The following is a 21971-nucleotide window of genomic DNA, read 5'->3' as shown; positions in this document are numbered from 1 at the left end:
ATTTCTAATTATTCTCTGTTCTTTGAGTACCAGAATTCTGAGTACATTTTACAAGGTGTAAAGTCTTTCTCCCTCAAGTGAACTATTTTTCTTAGATCATCAGAAATTCCCAAGTTATTCTTGTGACACTGAGAGTTATTGCTCATTGGACACTTAGTTTTGGCAAATGCAGCACTGTTGCATTTTTAAGTGTCTTTAATTATAGGCAGAAACCCCACATTAACTCTTCTTAACCTATATTTTACTTTGTGAGGTAGCTTTATGATACATGTTATTTGTATCATTCATTTAGAAAAGTCAGGATATTTCTAGATAAACCCTATAGGACTTTATGTAATGTACAGTTCAGATTATGAATCTCAAGTCATTATCATGAAACCTTCCTAAAGAACTTAAGTTTACCCTTTTACAATGTAATTAATATAGAGGGGTAGATAGTGAACAAGATTGAAATAGTTTGTGATCTTTACTATACTAAAATTCAAAGTAACCCTTGGAAAACACAGGTCAGATTATAGATTAAATGGTACCTATTTCTTGAGGAAGGACAAGTTATGAATTTAGATTTGAACCACTATGGGGATACTTTTACAAAGAACTTTAGTGATGCCATAAAATAACAGTCAGTTATAAAAGTTAAAAAAATTACTGTGTGGCTATTCATGATTGAGGCACTTAACTGTCAACTGTGGACTGTGCCTCAGTATACTGACATGTGTTTTTAGCCATCCAAAGAATATTCTACAATAAGCTAACAATATTCCACTGGTTCTTAGAAAATGCACCCACTGGGACAAGCACAGTTCCCTCCCCTTCTCAGGGATCCTTCCATGCTCCACTCTCTTGGTCTGAAGCCCATAGACTTGCCATTTCCATTCAATCAGGGCAGTATTGGCATAGGGGAACATTTTTTTCTGATGTGTAATTTTATATACTAGTAATAGCTTTTCAGGGCTGGGAACTATACAGAGGATAACTGTACAGAGAATCCAATTTATTTTGTATGTTGTCACTGCTCAGTGTTATTCAAAATGTTAAAGATGATATATCACACCATCTGCAAATACTATGATTGTGTTTGAGGTGATATTTTGCCTTTGCCTCTATCCTGATGGTTCTTCCAATAGGTAAGTATTCCAAGAGTGGAGGTCTGACTGTGACTTTCTGGAAGTTTTCTAATCAGTGGCAAATAAGATTTCCCTCCATTAGGCTTTTACAACATCTCCTTTCCTGCCTACCTCTACCTGTAGGAACGGAAATTTGTAGGAGGATCTGGTCAAGTGAGTGAGAAGATAATGGAACTCCTTGGGGACCGGGTAAAACTGAGCCATCCTGTCACCTATATTGACCAGTCTGGTGCCAACATCACCATAGAGACACTGAATCATGAACGCTATGAGGTAATTTTAGTCAAAAGGAGTCTATAGTAAATATGCCTTGTGTCTTCTACAACTTCTAACCAAATATAATCAAAACTGTGGTATAATTAATGCTGGTGTATTTCTGCCTCCTTTCCCAATTTGCCAGCTTGGTTGGTTGACCCACCTTGCTCTGTTTCGTTGCATCGAATTGTCTAATTTTGCATGTTGTCACTGCTCAGTATCATTCAGAATATTAAAGATGTTTCACACCCTCTGCAAAGACTTGTGTTTGAAGTGATATTTTGCATATGTGTGCTTTAGTGCAGATATGTAATTAGTGCCATCCCTCCGACCCTGACTGCTAAAATCCACTTCAGACCAGAGCTTCCATCAGAGAGAAATCAGTTAATTCAGCGTCTTCCAATGGGGGCTATCATTAAGTGCATGATGTATTACAAGGAAGCCTTCTGGAAGAAAAAGGGTAGGCTGCTCTTATTCATGCTTAAACTGTAGTAAGTGAAGAGAACCACATTATTTTGGTAATATTGAACATAAGGCACTGAGCAGAAAAAGATAAATGTTTTCAGTTTGGTAGAGAAAGGATCAGAACTCTCAATTTTTTCACAGTGCCCGGCAACACAACATGACCTCAAGAGCTCTTGTTGGCAATGGGAGGGAAAAGATGGCCCACAATGAGAACACCAGTTGGGGGAGCCACCTTTGCCCTGGCTCCTGGTACTTGTCCTGCCACTTATTCTTCTTTAGCAAAGAGAGGCCAGGGGGTTCTGTGTAAAAGGTTATGTTTGAAGTTGGATATTCCTAGGCTTCAGTTACTTACTAGCATCAGTCTGTAAGCATAAAATGGTAAAAATACATACTGTTCTGGTACTGTGAGAATTAAATGAGACAGAATCAGGGACTTAGAAAACTCTCCAGATATTGTGCCTACTGTTGATTAATTAGTTTTCTGCTCATACTCGCAGGATGTCTTCTCACAACTTCTTCCAGGGTTGATAGAGATAATTCCCTTTAATATATAGACTCCCCCCAACTTTTCTAGCATTCAGGGCCATCTTACCATTTTTCCCATGCATTGCCCATAAGCCCTTTATGTAAAGGGCCCTTTTCTGTGAGGTTGAATAGATATCCTTGTATATTCAGTGTGCATATTTAACAGGAAATGACTTCTAGGGTTGGGGCAAAAAACAATAGTTTTAAGATTTGCTTTCCTCTTAGCAAAATAATTTATATATAACATATATATATATATGTATGTATTATATATATGTATGTGCCTCTAATGTGGGTTGATCTTAATCTCTTATTGATTGATTTTCTCCTGGATAAGATTACTGTGGCTGCATGATCATTGAAGATGAAGAAGCTCCAATTTCCATAACTCTGGATGACACCAAACCAGATGGAACACTGCCTGCCATCATGGGGTAAGTTAGGACTAGGTGTTCTTTATTTTTCAAATTGTGTTGGTGTAGATGCTGGCAAGTATATTGTTTTGGAATCAAATTCAAGCAATGATAAATAACCCAACAAAAATATATCATGTTTCCATGTGTTAAGATAATCATAGTAATGTTTTGCATGTGGCACAAGAACACTGAGAAACTACTAAAATTGATACCATTTTGAACTTATGCCTATACATGTCTTTCTCTCATAAAACCTTCAGGTTAAGGATGGAGTAGACAAAGCAGCTAGACAGGTAGAATGGTAACCAACCTTGCCTACATGCAGAATATCCACAATCATTCTGGAAAGACAACTGCTTTACCCCATAAAGTCTTCCAAATACAGCGTTTCTGGGCTTTATCCTTTTACTCATTCCAAACACCTGCTACAAAACAATTGTTAAGCTTTTCCCTGAGATACTAAACAGCTGGATGATCCAGAGGAATAGTTCACAGTGGAGCCAGGCCTGAGTGAATGGCATAGCACTTTTTTCTGCTTGGTCACTCTATAGTTACCCTTCACCTCTGGTACTTCCCTTACCCTTGGAAGTGCATGGATGGTGCAGGGTGTGGTTCTCTGCATAAAAGAGGATAGCTGTGTGCACATTTGGAGGAGGGGGGAGAGCTCTTCTCTTCTGGACCACCTGCCTGTTTGGGACTAGGGGTCCAAAGAAGGAAGTAGGATCTCCACAAAGGAAACACTAAGGGAGGACCACAGGCTCCTGATTACCTACCCTTTGGCCCTCTAAAAAACTATACTAATAAAAACTTCATTATTCTATCTCACAAAACAAAAGAACACAGCTTTAGTAGCAGTCAGTCAACTGACTTTAGACATGACCCAGTGGTTTCTCACTTTGCTTCTGGGAAATGCATGCCTCCTGCCTGAAGGGAGATATGAGCTCATGCACATCACATCATTTTTAGAAAAATCACAAAGTCAAAATGAGCAGACTAATGTCCCATAGGACGTGGAAGGCAGGCTGTGCTACTGGGCTGCTAACAAGGCATTTTGGAACCACTTCCCTGTTTGTTAAATTTTTAAAAATAGCACCAGACTCCCTGAGAAAGGCAGATACTTACAACATAATGATCATAAGAACAGCACATCCTCTTCATCACCTAACCCCATTGAGTAAGAAAAGGGTACAGTTATTTTGGCAGTTTAATATTCACTTCTCTAGGCCAAAGGAAAGCAGAAGGTTGGTAGACAGGTTTCAGGAGAATATCAGTTGTAGACTAATCCAATTATGGATGGAAGAACATTGATATTCTTCTTGTCCTGGTAATTAGATTTACTGACATGTGCCTTACTGGGTTAGCTTCAGCTGTATTAACTGAGACATGTGCAGCAGGACACTTCCAGATGTTAATGGGTTTATTTAGGCAGTTCCTGAAGAGTAATATTCTAATCTGTATTTATTTATTTACTTATTTATTGGTTTTATTTATTTTATTGACAAAAGATTCTACATATAGGGTATAATGTGATATTTCAATACGTGTCTGCATTGTGGCATTATCAAATCAGAATAATTAGCATTTCACCACCTCATAATTATCATTTCTTTGTGGTAAGAACATTTAAAATCCTCTTTCAATTATTTTAAAATATACATTATTATTAGTAGTAGTAGTAATGAGGCTTAAACTCAGGGCGCTTTACCACTGAATTTTACTCCCAGCCCTTTTTATTTTTTATTTCAAGACAGGGTCCAAGTTGCCAAGGCTGGCCTTGAACTTGCCATACTCCTGCCTCAGCCTCTCAAATCACTGGGATTACAGGAATATGCCATTATGCCCACTACAATACATTATTATTGACTGTAGTGACCCTACTATACAGAACTTATTCCTCCAGTTTAACTGCAACTTTGTATCTGTGGGAGACCAGAATACATCTCCTTAAAATGTGAAGGGCCATTGAGCTGAAGACAATTAAGATACAAGGGAGCTCTCTGCCTTTCCTGTTTGCCTAAAAGCAAGGCAGAGATTTAAAAACAAAAGGTCTCTCTGCCCTCACCCTATAGTTAGGCATAAATTCTTCATTGGAAACAACCCTTGATCAACTCAGAGACAGAGCCAGAGAAATCTACAAGCATACTTTACTCCTTTAGTGTCTTCCCATATGTTGACCTTCCCATGGAAGCTTTCCTTTCTCTCTAAAATGTATTGTTCTTTGTTAGATATACTTATAAAAGCCAGACTTATACCACTACATTGACCCATGTCATGTGTACTTCACAGTTAATAAAGTTGCTTGTCTTTCTCTTGTTAATCTATCTTCTGTTACATAAGTCTGTCCCAACTATGAATTTATGAGGTTGAGGAGAAATTGTCTATTCTCTTTTATGCCTATTGACCAGCTTCTCCCGTCTTATCAGGACAGTTACTCCACCCAGCACTTTGTTCTTGATAACGAAAGCCTTGAAGATATATTGCCTCCACCCTGCTCTTTGCACTTGGCCAGGAAAACCTCAAAGACAGAGGTGATAATTACACAACACTGTTTGTAATAACTGTCACCTTTTGGAAAGCGGAAAACAACCTTGTACTTTAGAACTGTGGAATGCCCTCAACACAAAGATAGCATGCATGATTTCCATGATAAAGTACCAGTGAAAGTTGAAGAAAATTTGTCCATAGTTAGATAAAAGAGATTATTTCATTTCATGACTTGAGATTTTGACAGAAATAGTCAGCACTAATTGCCTTTTGGGAAAGGGACTATAAAAACACATATGATGAGTTGACTACAGAGGTTTTCGGATAAGTCATTTAACCTTCCATTAGATAGCAATGGTTTTCTTTTAAATATCGGATAGGCCTAAACTTACTGATTCTTTCATAAACCTAAAATTTAACTAAACTCTTTACTAGTGAGTCATAACTTAAGGTGTGAAGTCAAGCAACATTATGAGTTTATCTCATAAAGTTCAATGGTTTAAATGTCTTAAATAGTCCATAGCTTCTTCAGAAATAATATACTTTGGGTTAACATACTTCATGTTTTTGCTTCCCAGAATGATCTCAAATAACAGCCCTAAAGTAATCGCCAATTCAATTGAGGAACAGTTTAACTTGCGGGTAGTGCCCAGAGAAAATATGGTTTTTCAACTCCAATCTATTCATCTTTTTGGTCTGGAACCAAAGAAATATAATTTTAAAAGTTTTTTGTATTTTATTGCAGTGCTGAGGATGGAACCCAGGGTCTCCCATGTGCTAGGCAAGCTCTGTGTCACTGAGTACATCTCCAGTCCTGTAAAATCATTTTCAGATGGAGAAATAATTTCATTGCTTTATGGCTCATTTGGATTTGTGCATGTGTGTGGTTCCTGGAATCAAACCCAGGGCCTTGTGTATGCTATGCATGAATTCTACCACTGAGCTACATCCACAGCCTTCATTTGGGTTTTTGAAATCTTTCTAATAATAGTATAACTAAGAATTTCATGTCACAATTCAATTCTTTAAAATATACATATAATTAGTAATATTGGTATAATAGAATCTGTTTGATTAAAGGGAAGCAGATTACATCTGAGTGTAACTGAGTTACTTTATTGGGGGACTGTTTTAGATCAGTTTCCCAGGAATTCATCTTGGAAATAGAAATTTGGGTACAGGAGTTTATTGGGAAGTGCTGTAGCAGTTACTACCTTTGGGGAAAGGGAAGGAATTGGGATCAGGCCAAGGAAGAAGTTGGGTTCTAGTATTGTCTCAACAAAGACCTCATCATTCTCATGGAAAACTCTGGAGCTAGGATGGTCCTACAGAGTTGTCCTGAACTGAGGTGAGGGGTTGGGCAATAAAGATTTCATCAATCTTATGGAAAATCCTGGAGCCAAGATGGCCCTTCAGAGTTGTCCTGAACCTGAGGGGGTGAGCCTTGGTACCCACCCCATCCTGGAGCTGGCCATTGAAGAAGGGCAGAAACTTGACTGAGGCAGTTCTCTCCTGCTGAGTATAATTGTTGGTGAAGGTTTCTGCTGTGGGCTAAGGTTACCAAGTACAAGTCCTGAAGAGGGAACCTGAGGTGTCCACCATGGCATCCACTACAGACACATATTAATATTTGTTTGTCCAGATTTAATCAAGTATTTGACCAAAGCAATGCCAGTATAATCATTTAGTGCAACATTATTTCATCCAACCTCTGATTTCTACTGTATACCAAGTACTGTGTTAAATTTTACAAGTAGGAAGTGACCTTTCATTTAGGAGCTCAGGCTAGCAGTGTTTTGGACTCAGAGGGTGACTGAAGACAACATGGTGTTTGCTCTAGTATAGGAGGGTCTGGGAGAGTTCATTAATACTAAGTAGGTAGCAGTAATGTAAGACTTAAGAAGGGGCAATGCATAAAAGACTGCAACCTGATATTTAAGTGTGCCTTCTTTCTCCAGCTTCATCCTTGCCCGGAAAGCAGATCGACTTGCTAAGCTCCACAAAGAAATAAGGTAAAGAATTTATATCTGCATTTTAGTCAGCCTTTTTTTTTTTTTTTCACTGCTGTGACTAAAGGACCCAACAAGAACAATTATAGAGGAGGAAACATTTATTTGAGGGCTCATAGTTTTAGAGGTCTTAGTTCATAGGAGGCCGTTTCCATTCCTTGGGGCTTGAGGTGAGGCTGATCATCATGTCACAAGAGTGTGGCAGAGTGAAGCAGCTCACATGGTGATCAGGAAGCAGAGAGAGAGAGAGAGAGAGACTCTACTCTCCAGACACAAAATATATACCCCATAACCATGCCCCCAATGACCCACCTCCTCACTTCCTTCAGCTACACCCTACCAGCCTTCAGTTACCACTCAGTTAATCCCATCAGGGATCACTTCACTGATTGGGTTAAGTTATAATACAATCATTTCTCCTCCAAACCTTCCTGCATTTTCTCACACATGAGCTTTTGGGGGCCACCTCACATCCAAACCATAACCTGAAAAATAGATAAAAGGCAAGTTTTATATTGTTTTCATTGCACTAACAATACTAGAATTTCACAAGTATTCTCAACCCCAACAAATCAACCTTTCAGTATTTTACTATGGTTCCTTTGCCCATATGAGTATATTTAACTCAATTTTACACATTTGTATTCATTTACAGTGGTTGAGAGGTAGAGTTTTCCTGTAAAATGGATAGAGAAAAATCATAAAAAATATAAGCTAGACGAAGCCCTCTTGACTTAATCACATCCCTAAAGGCCCCCACCTCTTAATCCCATCACCTTGGGAGTTAAGTTCCAACATACATGAATTTTGGAGAACATATACATTCAAACCATAGCAGCTAACTTGTGACAGGAATAGCAGATAACACATATTCTTTTTCATTACAGCATACTGAGCTTGACATTTTCTTTTGGATTTCCTGCTTTCCCTCCTTATTATTAATAAAATAAATACCAGCCTGGAGGTAGACATTTGGTTATGATTTTACACAGTGACTGAACTTCTCAAAAGTTCTTGTAAGGCAAAAACCTACTGAATATATCATTGACAAGAGCAGTGGCTCCCAGAACTGACTGCATCAAAATCTTCCAAAGGATGTTTGGAAAATATATTTTTCTGAGGCCTATAGATTATGATTTGGTAGGTTCAAGGTACAAGGAGCCTGAGTATTTGTATTTTTAACAAGCTTTTCAGGTGATTGAGTATCCAGATTTAGAAACCAGTGGGTAAATTCAACTACAAGATAATTTGCATGGTGACTTATTTGGGCCTTCATTTGAAATACATTCTATTGATTTCAGAACCAAACTAAATAAATGCATTGTTCCATGCTGGGTTGTAGCCCAGTGCTAGAGCATATGCCCTGCATGTGCAAAGACCTGGGTTTTATCTCCAGCACTGAAAAAGGAAAAAAAAATTCATTGTTGCAATATCCTTGCATTACATATATCCCCCAATGGAATTCTAATGGGAATATGGGAAGAGAACAGTAATTTCCTGTTGTGTTTTTGCGAACCTGTCCTTGGATCATCTAATAATACATGTAATAATACATGTTAAATGGCTGTATTTCTACTATAACTGGTTTTATCATTCATGGTTTGAAAATTAACTAAAATGGAGTTTGGGTTTCACTCTGCTTTAATAAAGATTTTATTTTGTGTCCAGAAAATAAGTTAAGCATCATTAAGCATTTTAGAATATTGACTGTTAATATCCTTGTTTTAAATTGACTCAAAATATCTGAATTATTGCTTTTAACACTCTTCTGTGGTAGATAAGAATCAGTCATCTCTTCATAGAGTTGGGGAGAGGGCCCCACTCTAGGCTGAGCATGGACTTTAGTTCACCACATATTTATTGAGCATCTACTATGAGCAGGATGCTCAGAAGTGTAGAGCCTCACCCTGCCATTAATTAGCTGAACGATACTGAATAAGTCTCAGCAGCTCACTGAGTGTCAGCTTCCTCATCTCTGAAATTAATAGCATAGATTAGACAGAGAGAGACAGGTGAATAGTAGCCTTGAGACTTCTTATCTTTATGATTTCTGATGTGTGAGCAGCCCCTTGAAGAAAACCAAACTTTTCCTGACTTCCCTGGAATTTAAATATCTACCTCATGTTGTATGACATCATGTCAGTAGTGGCATTTGCCTCATCCTTAAAACCTTCCATAGGAAAAGAGCATACCAAGCATCATTTATAATTCCATCACTTCCTCCTGACTTAATCCTCTACACCTATGAGAGGGATGTTCTGAGAGTTGTATAAATGGTATGTGAGGCTTTAGGGATAGATTTATAAGTTTACATTGCTTCCCAGATTATTTAGAGAAATTGGGAGCATGTTTTAAGAATATTTTCTTTTTTGGGGGGTGGGGGAGTAACCAGGGAATGAACTCAGGGGCGTTTGACTACTGAGCCACATCTTTAGCCCTATTTTGTATTTTATTTAGAGACAGGGTCTCACTGAATTGCTTAGTGCCTTGCTATTGCTGAGGCTGGCTTTGAACTCTCGATCCTCCTGCCTCAGCCTCCCAAATATTTTCTAATGTAATTGGCAAGATAAATAGTATTTTTAAAATCTGTTCCTTTTGTTACCAGTAACCTTGACCTCCTCCTCCTGCTGCATATTTTTGGCCATTCATCTTGCCAGGTTTTTTTTATTGGTTCTTTTAGTTATACATCTTTTATGCTTATCTTACAGATTTGAATTTAACTTTTTGCCCCATTTTTAATGAATATTTTCCATTTGTTTGTTAGTCTTTTAAAAATATTTTAGGGACATTTTCACATGTTTAAACTATTAAAAGTAAAAAGGGGATTACAAAAAGTATATAACTAGGGCTGAGATTGTGGCTCTGGTTGAGCACTTGCCTTGCGTGTGTGAGGCACTGGGTTTGATTTTCAGCACTGCATATAAATAAATGAATAAAATAAAGGCCCATCAACAACTAAAAAATTTTTAAATGTAACTGGTTCAGTATGAACCTATTCAACCAAATCCTGAAATAGAACCATTAATTTCTAAAATTGGTGAGTTTAATAATTAGACCTTTAAATTTTTTTTCAACAGGAGTAGTGAGTTTAAAATGTTTTTTTTTTTCTTTTAAGACAAATTTAGGTAAATGTAACTACTGATTTTTCAGCTATAATACATACCATATTCTATACAGTTCATTTATGTAATGAATTATGAGGGTAGTCAAAGATTTTTGAGGTAACATCACATAGTGTATTGTGTTCATCCCCAGATACCCTTTGGAGAACAGTATCCTAGTCCACAGACCATTCTATCCAAGTGACAGATTACTAAACTGAAATGACTTTAAGCCTCTCTCAGAATAGCATATCTAATGCTTAAAATATTAAATCTGTTTTATATGTTTTAGGTGTTTATAACACAAGAATAGAATTAAAGGACTTGCTATCATATGAACTACATATTTAAAAATAGGATCTTTCTATAATTATGTATATTCCAGGAAAGTTATTTAGAATTAATTCCTAAGAATATTTAATCTTATTTTCCTCATTTTTATCTCAGGTATTATAGTAGAGAGTAAAAGAGGCAAAAATGTAAAAACGAAGAAACATTCTGTTGACTCTTCAAATCAAATGACTATTGAGGCAGAGAAAGTTAATCTGAGTACAGAGATTCACTGAAATGTTTGCTTTGTGTAGTTACAGAAGGCCATTGAGTTTCATTTTTTTGTAATAAATCCGGTTCATTGGTGAGTGTCCTGGACCTCATCGTATTTATTCTGTACCCATCAGTTATTACTTCCTTAACAACTTTTTTGGCTCTTTTTTATAGGAAAAGGAAAATCTGTGAACTGTATGCCAAAGTGCTGGGATCTGAAGAAGCATTACAAGTAAGAAACCCCCCAGGTTTAGCCCCTAGCAGGCTCTGCTTGCTCACTGGAACTGGTAAAGCAAAGCAGATTCTGGATTCCTGACAGTCTTATGAAGAGAGTTAAGAAGAGGTATTCTTAACTTGAAGGATGAACTTTGGCAGTTAAAAAAAAGTAACCATTAAAAAGTGGTGTCAGGTGCATGGAATTTCAAAACTGTGGTTCCCTTGTGCAGTTTAAATGTTTGCTGAATAACTAGCAACCAGTTGTGATCAGAGCCTGGAGTGGCAGGATATATGTTAAGAATCGGTGAGATTGGTTCTCAGAACAGAGGTTCTGCCCTCAGTCAGTATCAACTGCCAGATGTGAAATAAAATCCCAAATATGCTGCATCTGTTGGTGAATACATAGTAGTATATACATGACAGAACAGACTTAATCTAGACTCTCTGCCAGGGTCAAAGTCATAATAATTTAGTTTTTCATGTGGTGACTCAATTTACAACTCATTTAGAAACTGCAATCGTTTTAACCCACTATTGGAAGTAATCAGGAGAAGGAAAGGACTTCCAAAGAACCCACGGATAGCTAGGGGCCCTTTTGAGGGGTTACCTGTAAATTGTTCAAATAATAAATTTTAAGAGTGTGTTAGGGAACACAGAGAAGATTCTCTCATGCCCCCTTGGAACATTTTCTATCTTAATTGTCCCCTTTTTAGCAAGAATCCCAACATTCAGTTTTCCAGCTTAGGGAAGGGATTCTGACCAAATCCTTTCTTAGGTACTGTGACTGTCTTCTTCTTCCTCCCCCTTTTTTGCAGCAGAAACACCTGGGTAGAAAAGGAAGTGAAGTCCGTTGTTTTAGAGACTCCAGAGATTGTAGCAGATCTTTCCACAAGTTGATCATTGATGGAATTTCCTAAAGACTTAGCTCGAAATTCTTCAGCATCTGCATAAAGATGCTGTCCCAGATGTTGAGATACTTTGTCTCCCCTAGATGAGAGTTTGAAAAAAATCATAATATCCATGTTTTGCTACTTGACACCTCACAAAAGGCCATTACTTGGTAATATCATGTTTCCCCTTCAGCAAGTTACAAAAACAATGTTTTCATCTTTTTATTTCTTTTTTTTCTTATTCTTTTCTTATGAAATTTTTGATAAAGTAAAGCACATAAGAGCCTTCATTGTGACTTATAGCATTTCAGCTTTTTTTTCTCTTTGGAATCTTTTCTTTACTAACTGCAGCCGGTGCATTATGAAGAGAAGAACTGGTGTGAGGAACAGTACTCTGGAGGCTGCTACACTGCCTACTTCCCCCCTGGGATCATGACTCAATATGGAAGGTACTGCCCAAGCACTACACCAATTATTACAAGACCTGCACCACATTTAACAGAAGGAGTGTTCAATGAGAATTCTAGAAATAGGTGTCATTCCTATTTCTAATGTCCTAGATAGATAGTTTGTATCTTTCTGCATGTCCCCAGAAAAAGAAGGACATCAGCAAATAGAACAATAGAGCACAGGGAACAACTTCAGGTGTCAGCAGTACCTCTTTTTCTGTTTGAGCTTTTTTGTTTTGTTTTTGAGACAGGGTCACCCTAAGTTGCACAGGCTGGCCTCAAACTTGTGATCCTTTCTGCCCCAGTCTCTGAGTAATTGGGATTAGTCAGCAGTACTTTGAGAATGAAGCAAACTGCACTGCCCTTCAAGGGGCTGTCTTGAGTTCTGATTGACATTTAGTCTCATACAACCACTCTAAGTTCCTTGGTGCCAGTCTATACGGAAGGACTTTTGATGCATTAATCCAATATATGTGTCTGGTCAACAGAGGACTGTTACATGTTTTTCTTCAGTGGAGATAATTCCTTGCTGTATACAGTTGAATGGTGAGGAAATGAGATTCACCATGGCAGGGGTGGGGGATGCAGTGATCCACCTTGACTTTAGAAGCCCCTTGCTCCATAGAAGCCATTATTGCTATGTGTCATAGGCATAGCACCCAGGGTCACTTGTTCAGTTACAAGAGACACCACACTCAAGGAAGCCCACAATGACAGTCTCCTCCAGGTATTTACAGTTCATTCCCAATCCATGGATGCAGTTTACCGTGTAGGAATGGGTAAGGTAGCATATTTCACATAAGCAGTGTCCCCTGGTTACATATGTGGTATTACACCTTCATCTGGTTTCCAGATGACAGAGCTAGAAAGGTAACATAAGGTCATGTTTATCCACAAGAAAGAAGCATTTGTTAACCCTTTCCTTTTGGAAGCTTGTTTGTCTTTTTCCTCTTGTGGTGCTGAGGATCTAAGCCAGGGCCTCACACATGCTAGGCAAGTGCTCTATCACTGAGCTGCACCCCCAGCCCTATCTTTTTTTAACTGATTCAAACTAACTTTGTTTGTGAGAGCAGGGTTTATAAACTGAATTAATTCTGTAGTGATATAGAAGTGTAGAATATAGGGTCAGGAAGAGATGAAGCGCGGATTCCTGAATTGGAAAAAGTGCCAATGGGTTGAAGTGAAAGCCTTTGTGGTGGGGTGGGGTGTGCAGCTTGAGAGAGTTCATGGAAGTGGCTACAACCCTGAGAAGGCTGGAGGGGTCAGTTGCCCATTCGGTCTAGCCCTTCCCTGGTTCTCTTTGGCAGGACCTCTTTATAAAAGGAGGGCCATTTCCTTGCCCTCAGCTGTTCCCCAGGGAAGTCCAGAGAATTTACAGTGGTTGTAATTTAAAGAGACAGACTCATATAATCCCTCATATCTCTCTGCCACAAATAGTCAATCTCTGACAGTCAATTTCTATCTTCCCACTTGCTGTAGCAGTCCCTCCTAATATACTGAGAGCACCTGCATGACAACTCTGTGGCCATGTGTGATCTCAAAAAGAATGCTCCCTTGGAAAAACAGTATGAGGAGCAGAATGGACCACAAATAGGAAACACACAGCCAAAAAATCCGATTGTGGATTGAATGCATGTTCTCCACATTCCAATTCTGGCTGCCTTGAAAATGGTCAACATCACCTTCAGGGACTGATGATCTGACCAGCCTCCTTATGTACAGGTCTAGGAAATAAGGGGTAGCCTTTTGAGGAACCTTTTACCTTGGGCTGTGTTTTATAAATAATTTGAGTTTCCTTATCTTCTGCAATGAGGTCAGTCATTGGCTCATTTCCCCTCAATATCATCCCTGGTAACTTTGTGTGGCCTCTGTTTCTTTGTAGGGTGATTCGCCAGCCAGTAGGCAGAATTTACTTTGCTGGCACGGAAACTGCTACACACTGGAGTGGCTACATGGAAGGAGCTGTTGAGGCTGGGGAACGCGCAGCTAGAGAGGTAAGAGAGGAAACCAAAGTGTTTCCCTCCTGAGTCTCAGCAGCATTTTTGGCATCTGGTCTTTCTGGTTCTTCCGTTTAAAAAATTTTGGATGGGATTTATGACATTTTCATGAAGGTGTATATTTGCCCTTTTTTTCCACTGACATATTATAATCAATCATACATATTTGTGGGGTAGTGTGATATTTTGATACAGTGTGCAATGATCAGATTGGGGTAATTAGCATTTCCTTCACATCAGACATTTATCATTTCTTTGGAACATTCAGAATCCTTTCATCTAGCTATTTTGAAATGTATAGTAAATTATTAACTATATTCACCCTACTGTGCTATAAAACACTAGAATTTAGTCCTCCTATATTTCGGTACCTACTAACCATTCTCTCACTATCACCTCTCTCCTCAACTCCTCAGCCTCTCTCCTCTCTCCTCAGCCTCTGGTGGCCTCTGTATCACTCTCTACTTCTTTTTATATTGGTGCACTGTAATTATACGTAATAGTGGAATTTGTTGTTATATATTCTGTACTTTAAGATAAACTTTTTTCAGCTTCTGCATGTGAGTGAGAACTTGTGCTGTTTGTTTGTTTTTGTGTCTGTGGCTTATATCCCTTAGCATAATGTCCTCTAAGCTCATTCATGTTGTTGCATATGACAGGATTTCATTTTTCTTTAGAGCTGAATAATATTCTATAGTGTGGTGTGTGTGTGTGTGTGTGTGTGTGTGTGTTTGTGTGTAACATTTTCTTTGGCCATTCATCTAGTTCTTGACACTAATAGAATCTGTATATTCATTTCTCTGCTCCTCACTTATGGGGCTTAGATAATAACCAGTAAGAATTCAAATCTGACACACCTATATAACCTGATTTCATAATATCACCGTGACTTTCTTTCAGGTCTTGAATGCTCTGGGTAAGGTGGCTAAGAAAGATATATGGGCACAAGAACCTGAATCTAAGGTAAGTTTGGCTATTCCATATCCATAAACCAGTCATAAAATTCACATTTCCCTTCTGTTAGCCTCTGATTTCATTACAAATGCAACTATCCAGGTATACCCATGCATGATATTACAGATATTTTTTCTCCTCATTGGAAGAGTTTTCTACTAATGATCTGTGTTCATTATCTAGGATGTTCCATCAGTTGAAATCACCACCACCTTCCTAGAGAGAAACCTGCCTTCCATATCTGGCCTGCTGAAGATCATTGGGATTTCCACCTCAGTAACTGCCCTCTGGATTGTGTTGTACAAATACAAGCTGCTGCCACGGTCATGAAGTTCCAACCTCTGGCTTGCTGTGTCCTTGTTCTCAGTACCATCACCATCACCATCAAAAGGAAAATGTGGAAGAACTAAAGGCTGTATCATTAGGCCATTTAAGTGCACTTGATTTAACCCTCCTCAGTTTAGTCTGTCTGTATTAAAGTAAGAACAACCCAAAGAAATACCTAATTAATTTCAGTAAGATCAAGCTCCATCTTGTCTATGTAGACTAATTCATGTTGATTGATAGAATAAAACCTTGTGATTGCTGTCTTAATTTCAAAAAGTTAATGTGCTCATGAGAATTTCTGTGTCCTGTTCTTCTTACTTTTGACAAAAATCATCTGATGATTTTAGAAATAAAGCATTTGACTTTCTGTTAGATATGGAGTAGGTTAAGGCATAGCTTATAACTGTCCTTAGGCACTGGTGAAGTGTTGGTGCAGAACCTAGAGCCTCACAGCTTCCTGGGGTGACTGGCTCCCACATTAGATAAATAAGGAGATAAGCAGGGTGGGGTCACAGACATGTGGTTCCTTCAGACCAGGATGGGGACATCTTGTAGTCTGATATCCCAGGAACCTCCTGGCCACTTCTAACTTCTGTGAATTTTCTAGACATCTAGCCTTAGCACTAGGTTTTTGTACATTGTTCTCTTTTACATCTTACAGAGGAGAGTGTTTACTGAATTCAAATGTTTAAATTGATTTATTGTAACTGTACAGCTCCCTAGATGAGCAGAGTAAAATCATGGCAAGAGGCCTCCCTGACTAGCTCCATGTGAAACCAACTACAATGGGCACCTTCTTTTCCCTTTAGAACATGGTTAGACATCAATTGATCCCTATCAGTGATAGCATACTATACCAATTTTAGGAAAACGGTATTATTTCAGGTGATTCTTTACTGTCTGAAGACCTCTAGGGTCATATATATTTTTCTTTTGTTCTTATGGCCATAGAATTAGACAGATCTATTAACTTACATGTGTCTTCAACATCGTTAAATATTAGCATATCAATTTCTATCCAGTACTGAAATATACATGAAAAATTCCTTGATTATTATTTATATAGACTGTCAAATACAGAAAGGGCTTTATATAATAACCTCCCTTGCATTAGTTATTAAGTTTTATAACAAACTTGAAATTGAGTGATTTTTACATATGAAGACTGATTTCTCTATCTTAGGAGCACTGTGGGCCCAGAACAGTGCCCACTTCTTATCTTTCCCATTTTAAAGATGTCAGCTTTTTAAAAAACCCCTCCCAAACATTTCAACCATAAAAATACTTCTTGTTAAAATATAAATACATTTTTATTTAAGAAAAATTAAAGATTGCCTGAGGAATTCATCCAATCCAAGTTTATTACACCATTAACTTGATCTTAAATACAAACATTTCTGGATCCTGATGTGAGGACTTAAGGTCTTCCAAAGTTTTGCCTATCCTAAGAGCAAAGAACTGGATTTTTCTTCCTACCCTTTATCTTACAATTCAAAAGCATTTTTTGCTAACTTAAAAGTTTCATTAATGTCTTGGATATACTATAGTTCATAAGGAAATGCTGCATATTATATCAAATAACAGCGAGAAATCACATCCCTAATCTCTTGCAGTTGTTTCTATTCACTTACTGATTAACTCAGTCCTGACACACCTTGAAAAAACTTCTGAACCAGCAACAGTTTTCACAGTAATCAGATTGTTAACATATTGAAATCTTGCATGTGGAAGGCCTCCTAAGTGTGCAGTTTACCCTCTTCTCCCACAGTTTAGAAAACCAATTTATCCTAATCACATCAACCCTGGTAAGCTACAGATTGGGTATTAAAATGAATGCCAGTCTAGATGTGCCTAAACATGAAAGAGGAGCTGAGAATACCTACCATATATGAGCTCACCCAGCACGTAAATACCATAGATCTTTGCTCCAAACCAGAGAAACAAAAGTCAGTTTAAGAGGTTGATATAGAGCTTGGCTCCATTAAGGCATCCCCTTCAGTTCTGAAGGCTAAGTTGACCTCACTCCATAGATAGGTCAAGAATTAGATTTAAGAAGTTCATCTGTTTGTCACGGTTAACTGTTAAATAAGGTGTCATACTCCACTAAAGAAAAAAATATTGAGGGATTGTGAACTATGTCTTGTTTGATTGTGAACTTGGTGTATAATGTTCCATGTCTAAAGTTTGTCCCAGTGCTACATGTGGGAGTATGCATATGTGTGTATTTTGCCACTGAAGTAAGATTTTGCCTGTAAGGTACTGTTTTATTTGTGAATAAAGTGCACTACCCCCCTGATTCAGACCTGCCTCCGGTATTTGTTTGATAAGAGCTGTTTAGAAGGTTTGGTGACCTCTCACAGCAGGAGGTCACAATGATGTGTTGCCCATGGAGGACAGACTTAAATAACTAAAAAGAACAATTTTTAAAAAATTAATTGAAAATACAGTTTAAAAAAAACTACTTGGTATTGAGACTGCAGATTCACAACATTGGGTTTGACTCTCATGTGGTATTGAGGTTGTCTGGGACCTGATTAAATGCTGGAATACTGAAGTCTGCCCAACTGGACCGCAGGTATGGATTCTGAAGCAAGCATTCTCACCTAACAGCTTATGATAACCTGAGCAAATCACTTTGATTCTCTGCCTCAGTCTCTCCATTTGAGAAAGGGTGAGTTGCTTATGTGGTTTTTTTTTTTTTTGTCTTATTTTGTTTGTTTCTTTGTGTGGTACTGGGGATTAAACCCAGTGGTGCTTTACCACTGAGCTACATCTACAGCCCTTTTTATTTTGTATAAAGGTCTTGTTGAATTGCTTAGTCTGGTCTTGAATTTGCAGTCCTCCTGCCTCAGCCTCCTGTGCCACTGTGCCTGGCCCTAGATGGCTTCTGAGGATTCTTTTCATGGCAGTATTAATGTGATTTGTGTATTTGGTTGTTTGTACTATTTCTAGTTTTACTTGTTTGTGTGGCAGGGGCAAGACATTCGGCCTTTGCAAATCTCGGTTGACTCCTTTTCTTAGATTGGATTCCCTGGAAACAGACTGTGTATGCAACTGATCCTCCCACCTCATCTTCCTCAGTAGCTTGGGCTACCAGCACATGCCAACACACCTGGGTGCATTATTCTTTAAATGGAAGAAAAATAACAGGATTAGAGGAACCAAGGAAATGATTCAATTTCGTCCTCAATAAAGCAGCCCCATCTACCCATTACTAACAAAGATCAACAAGGAAAATATGCATTTACTATCCAAAACAACAGTCCAAAATCCAATGTCTTCAGGAGTCAGACAACTAAAATGAAGAGCAACAAACAGGAAACATTACAAATGATGAGGACTATGACTGACCAAGGAATCATTTGCCCCACTGGAAGGCATTAATATTCAAATTCTTTTAAGTGATTACTGACCAATCAAAACACATTTAAAGGTTTGCTTGTCTTGCATATCCAAATTGTCCTCAAGTACCTGATAAATAAATATAAAATTGAGTTTTGTATCACTTGAATGACAAATTCTTTTCAGATGCCTTTGATTTTCCAAGAAATGAGTACCTACATTGGCAACCATTTTATGAAACTACTTGGAGTAAGAGAGACCTGGTTTAGAAGGGCAAAGATGGGAAAACAAAAACAGGGAAAAAAATCCTCTTAGACAAGCCCTCAAGAAATATCCCTTCCCCCAGTTCATATCTCCTGCTATGTCAATGTCATGATTAACAAGGGCAGAGCTAGATTTTATTGGGGAAAAAATCCTCAAAATTAGATACAAATCACCACTCTTTTGTCAACATTTCTTCTCTGCTATGATATAATTCCCACAAGTGGAACATCAACATTGGGTTAACTTTCTTTTATTTTCCTTCCCCCTCACCCCTCCCACCTCTCTTTTCCCTCTATACAGTCCCTCCTTCCTCCATTCTTGTCCCACTCCCACCCCCCATTAAGTGCAATCATCCGCTTATCAGTGAGATCATTCCTCTTTTGGATTTTTGAGATTGGCTTATCTCACTTAACATAATATTCTCCAATTTCATCCATTTGCCTGCAAATGCCATAATTTTATCATTCTTTATAGCTGAGTAATATTCCATTGTATATATATACCACAGTTTCTTTATCCATTCATCAATTGAAGGGCATCTAGGTTGGTTCCACAGTCTGGCTATTGTGAATTGAGCAGCTATGAACATTGATGTGACTGTATCTCTGTAGTATGCTGATTTTAAGTCCTTCGGGTATAGGCCAAGGAGTGGGATAGCTGGGTCAAATGGTGGGTCCATTCCAAGTTTTCTAAGTTATCTCCACACTGCTTTCCAGAGTGGCTGCACTAATTTGCAGCCCCACCAGCAATGTATGAGTGTACCTTTCTTCCCACATCCTTGCCAACACCCGTTGTTGCTCGTATTCTTGATAATTGCCATTCTAATTGGGGTGAGGTGGAATCTTAGTGTAGTTTTGATTTGCATTTCTCTTATTACTAAAGATGTTGAACATTTTTTCATATATCTGTTGATTGCTTGTACATCTTCTTCTGTGAAGTGTCTGTTCATTTCCTTAGCCCATTTCTTGATTGGGTTATTTGTATTCTTGGTGTAGAGTTTTTTGAGTTCTTTATATATTCTAGAAATTAGTGCTCTATCTAAAGTATGAGAGGCAAAGATATTCTCCCACTCTGTAGGCTCTCTCTTCACATTGACGATAGTTAACTTTGCTGGGAGAAAGCTATTTAGTTTGAATCTATCCCAGTTATTGATTCTTGCTTTTATTTCTTCTACTATGGGAGTCTTGTTAAGGAAGTCTGATCCTAAGCCAACAAGGTGAAGATGTGGACCTACTTTTTCTTCTATAAGATGCAGGGTCTCTGGTCTGATTTCAAGGTCCTTGATCCATTGTGAGTTGAGTTTTGTGCAGGGTGAGAGATAGGGGTTTAGTTTCATTCTGTTGCATATGGATTTCCAGTTTTCCCAGCACCATTTGTTGAAGAGGCTATCTTTTCTCCATTGCATATTTTTGGCACCTTTGTCTAGTATTAGAAAATTTTATTTATTTGGGTTTGTGTCCATGTCGTTTATTCTGTACCATTGATCTACCTGTCTATTTTGGTGCCAATACCATGCTGTTTTTGTTACTGTTGCTTTGTAGTATAGTTGAAGTTCTGGTATTGCGATACCCCCTGTTTCATTCTTCCTGCTAAGGATTGCTTTAGCTATTCTGGGTTTCTTATTCTTCCAGATGAATTTCATGATTGCTTGCTCTATTTCTGTGAGGTACGTCATTGGGATTTTAATTGGAATTGCATTGAATCTGTATAGCACTTTTGGTAGTATGGTCATTTTGACAATATTAATTCTGCCTATCCAAGAACATGGGAGATCTTTCCATCTTCAAAGGTCTTCCTTAATTACTTTCTTCAGTGATTTGTAGTTTTCATTGTAGAGATCTTTTACCTCTTTGGTTAGATTGATACCCAAGTATTTTATTTTTTTTGAGGCTATTGCAAATGAAGTTGTTTTCCTCATTTCCCTTTCAGCTGTTTCATCGCTTGCATATAAAAATGCTGTAGATTTATGCGTGTTGATTTTATAGCCTGCTATTTTGCTGAATTCATTGATGAGGTCTAGAAGTTTTCTGGAGGAGGTTTTTGGATCCTCTAAATATAGAATCATGTCATCCGCAAATAGTGACAGCTTAAGTTCCTCTTTTCCTATTCATATCCCTTTAATTTCTTTAGTCTGCCTAATTGCTCTGGCTAGAGTTTCGAGGACAATGTTGAATAGAAGTGGTGAAAGAGGACATCCCTGTCTTGTTCCCGTTTTTAAAGGGAATGGTTTCAGTTTTTCTCCATTAAGAATGATGTTGGCCATGGGCTTAGCATAAATAGCCTTTACAATGTTCAGGTATGTTCCTACTATCCCTATTTTTTCTAGTGTTTTCAGCATGAAGGGGTGTTGTATATTGTCAAATGCTTTTTCTGTGTCAATTGAAATAACCATATGATTCTTATCCTTAAGTCTATTGACATGATGGATTACGTTTATTGATTTACAGATGTTAAACCATCCTTGCATTCCAGGAATGAACCCCACTTGATCGTGGTGCACAATTTTCTTAATATGTTTTTGGATATGGTTTGCCAACATTTTGTTAAGGATCTTAGCATCTATATTCATCAAGGATATTGGTCTAAAATTTTCTTTCCTTGATGTGT

At 38.0% G+C, this 21971-nt stretch overlaps 1 protein-coding gene across 1 annotated transcript in view; it reads left to right on the top strand.

The window, feature by feature from the left end:
• MAOA (monoamine oxidase A) overlaps positions 1 to 18056 on the top strand; it is a 70502-nt gene extending 52446 nt beyond the window's left edge. Inside the window, exons 7-15 of the mRNA XM_079123494.1 lie at positions 1251 to 1400; positions 1683 to 1842; positions 2710 to 2806; positions 7231 to 7284; positions 11100 to 11157; positions 12383 to 12480; positions 14363 to 14474; positions 15378 to 15440; positions 15615 to 18056. Of these exons, the coding sequence (XP_078979620.1) occupies positions 1251 to 1400; positions 1683 to 1842; positions 2710 to 2806; positions 7231 to 7284; positions 11100 to 11157; positions 12383 to 12480; positions 14363 to 14474; positions 15378 to 15440; positions 15615 to 15761 (939 nt within the window). The 3' untranslated portion in view covers positions 15762 to 18056. The remainder of the gene's footprint in view (positions 1 to 1250; positions 1401 to 1682; positions 1843 to 2709; positions 2807 to 7230; positions 7285 to 11099; positions 11158 to 12382; positions 12481 to 14362; positions 14475 to 15377; positions 15441 to 15614) is intronic.
• Positions 18057 to 21971: the final 3915 nt, after the last annotated feature.

The sequence above is a fragment of the Sciurus vulgaris genome (assembly GCF_902686455.1).
Source record: "Sciurus vulgaris genome assembly, chromosome: X".
Taxonomy (NCBI): domain Eukaryota; kingdom Metazoa; phylum Chordata; class Mammalia; order Rodentia; family Sciuridae; genus Sciurus; species Sciurus vulgaris.
Note: the sequence above shows the minus strand (reverse complement) of the source record. Positions and strands in the feature narration are given on the sequence as shown.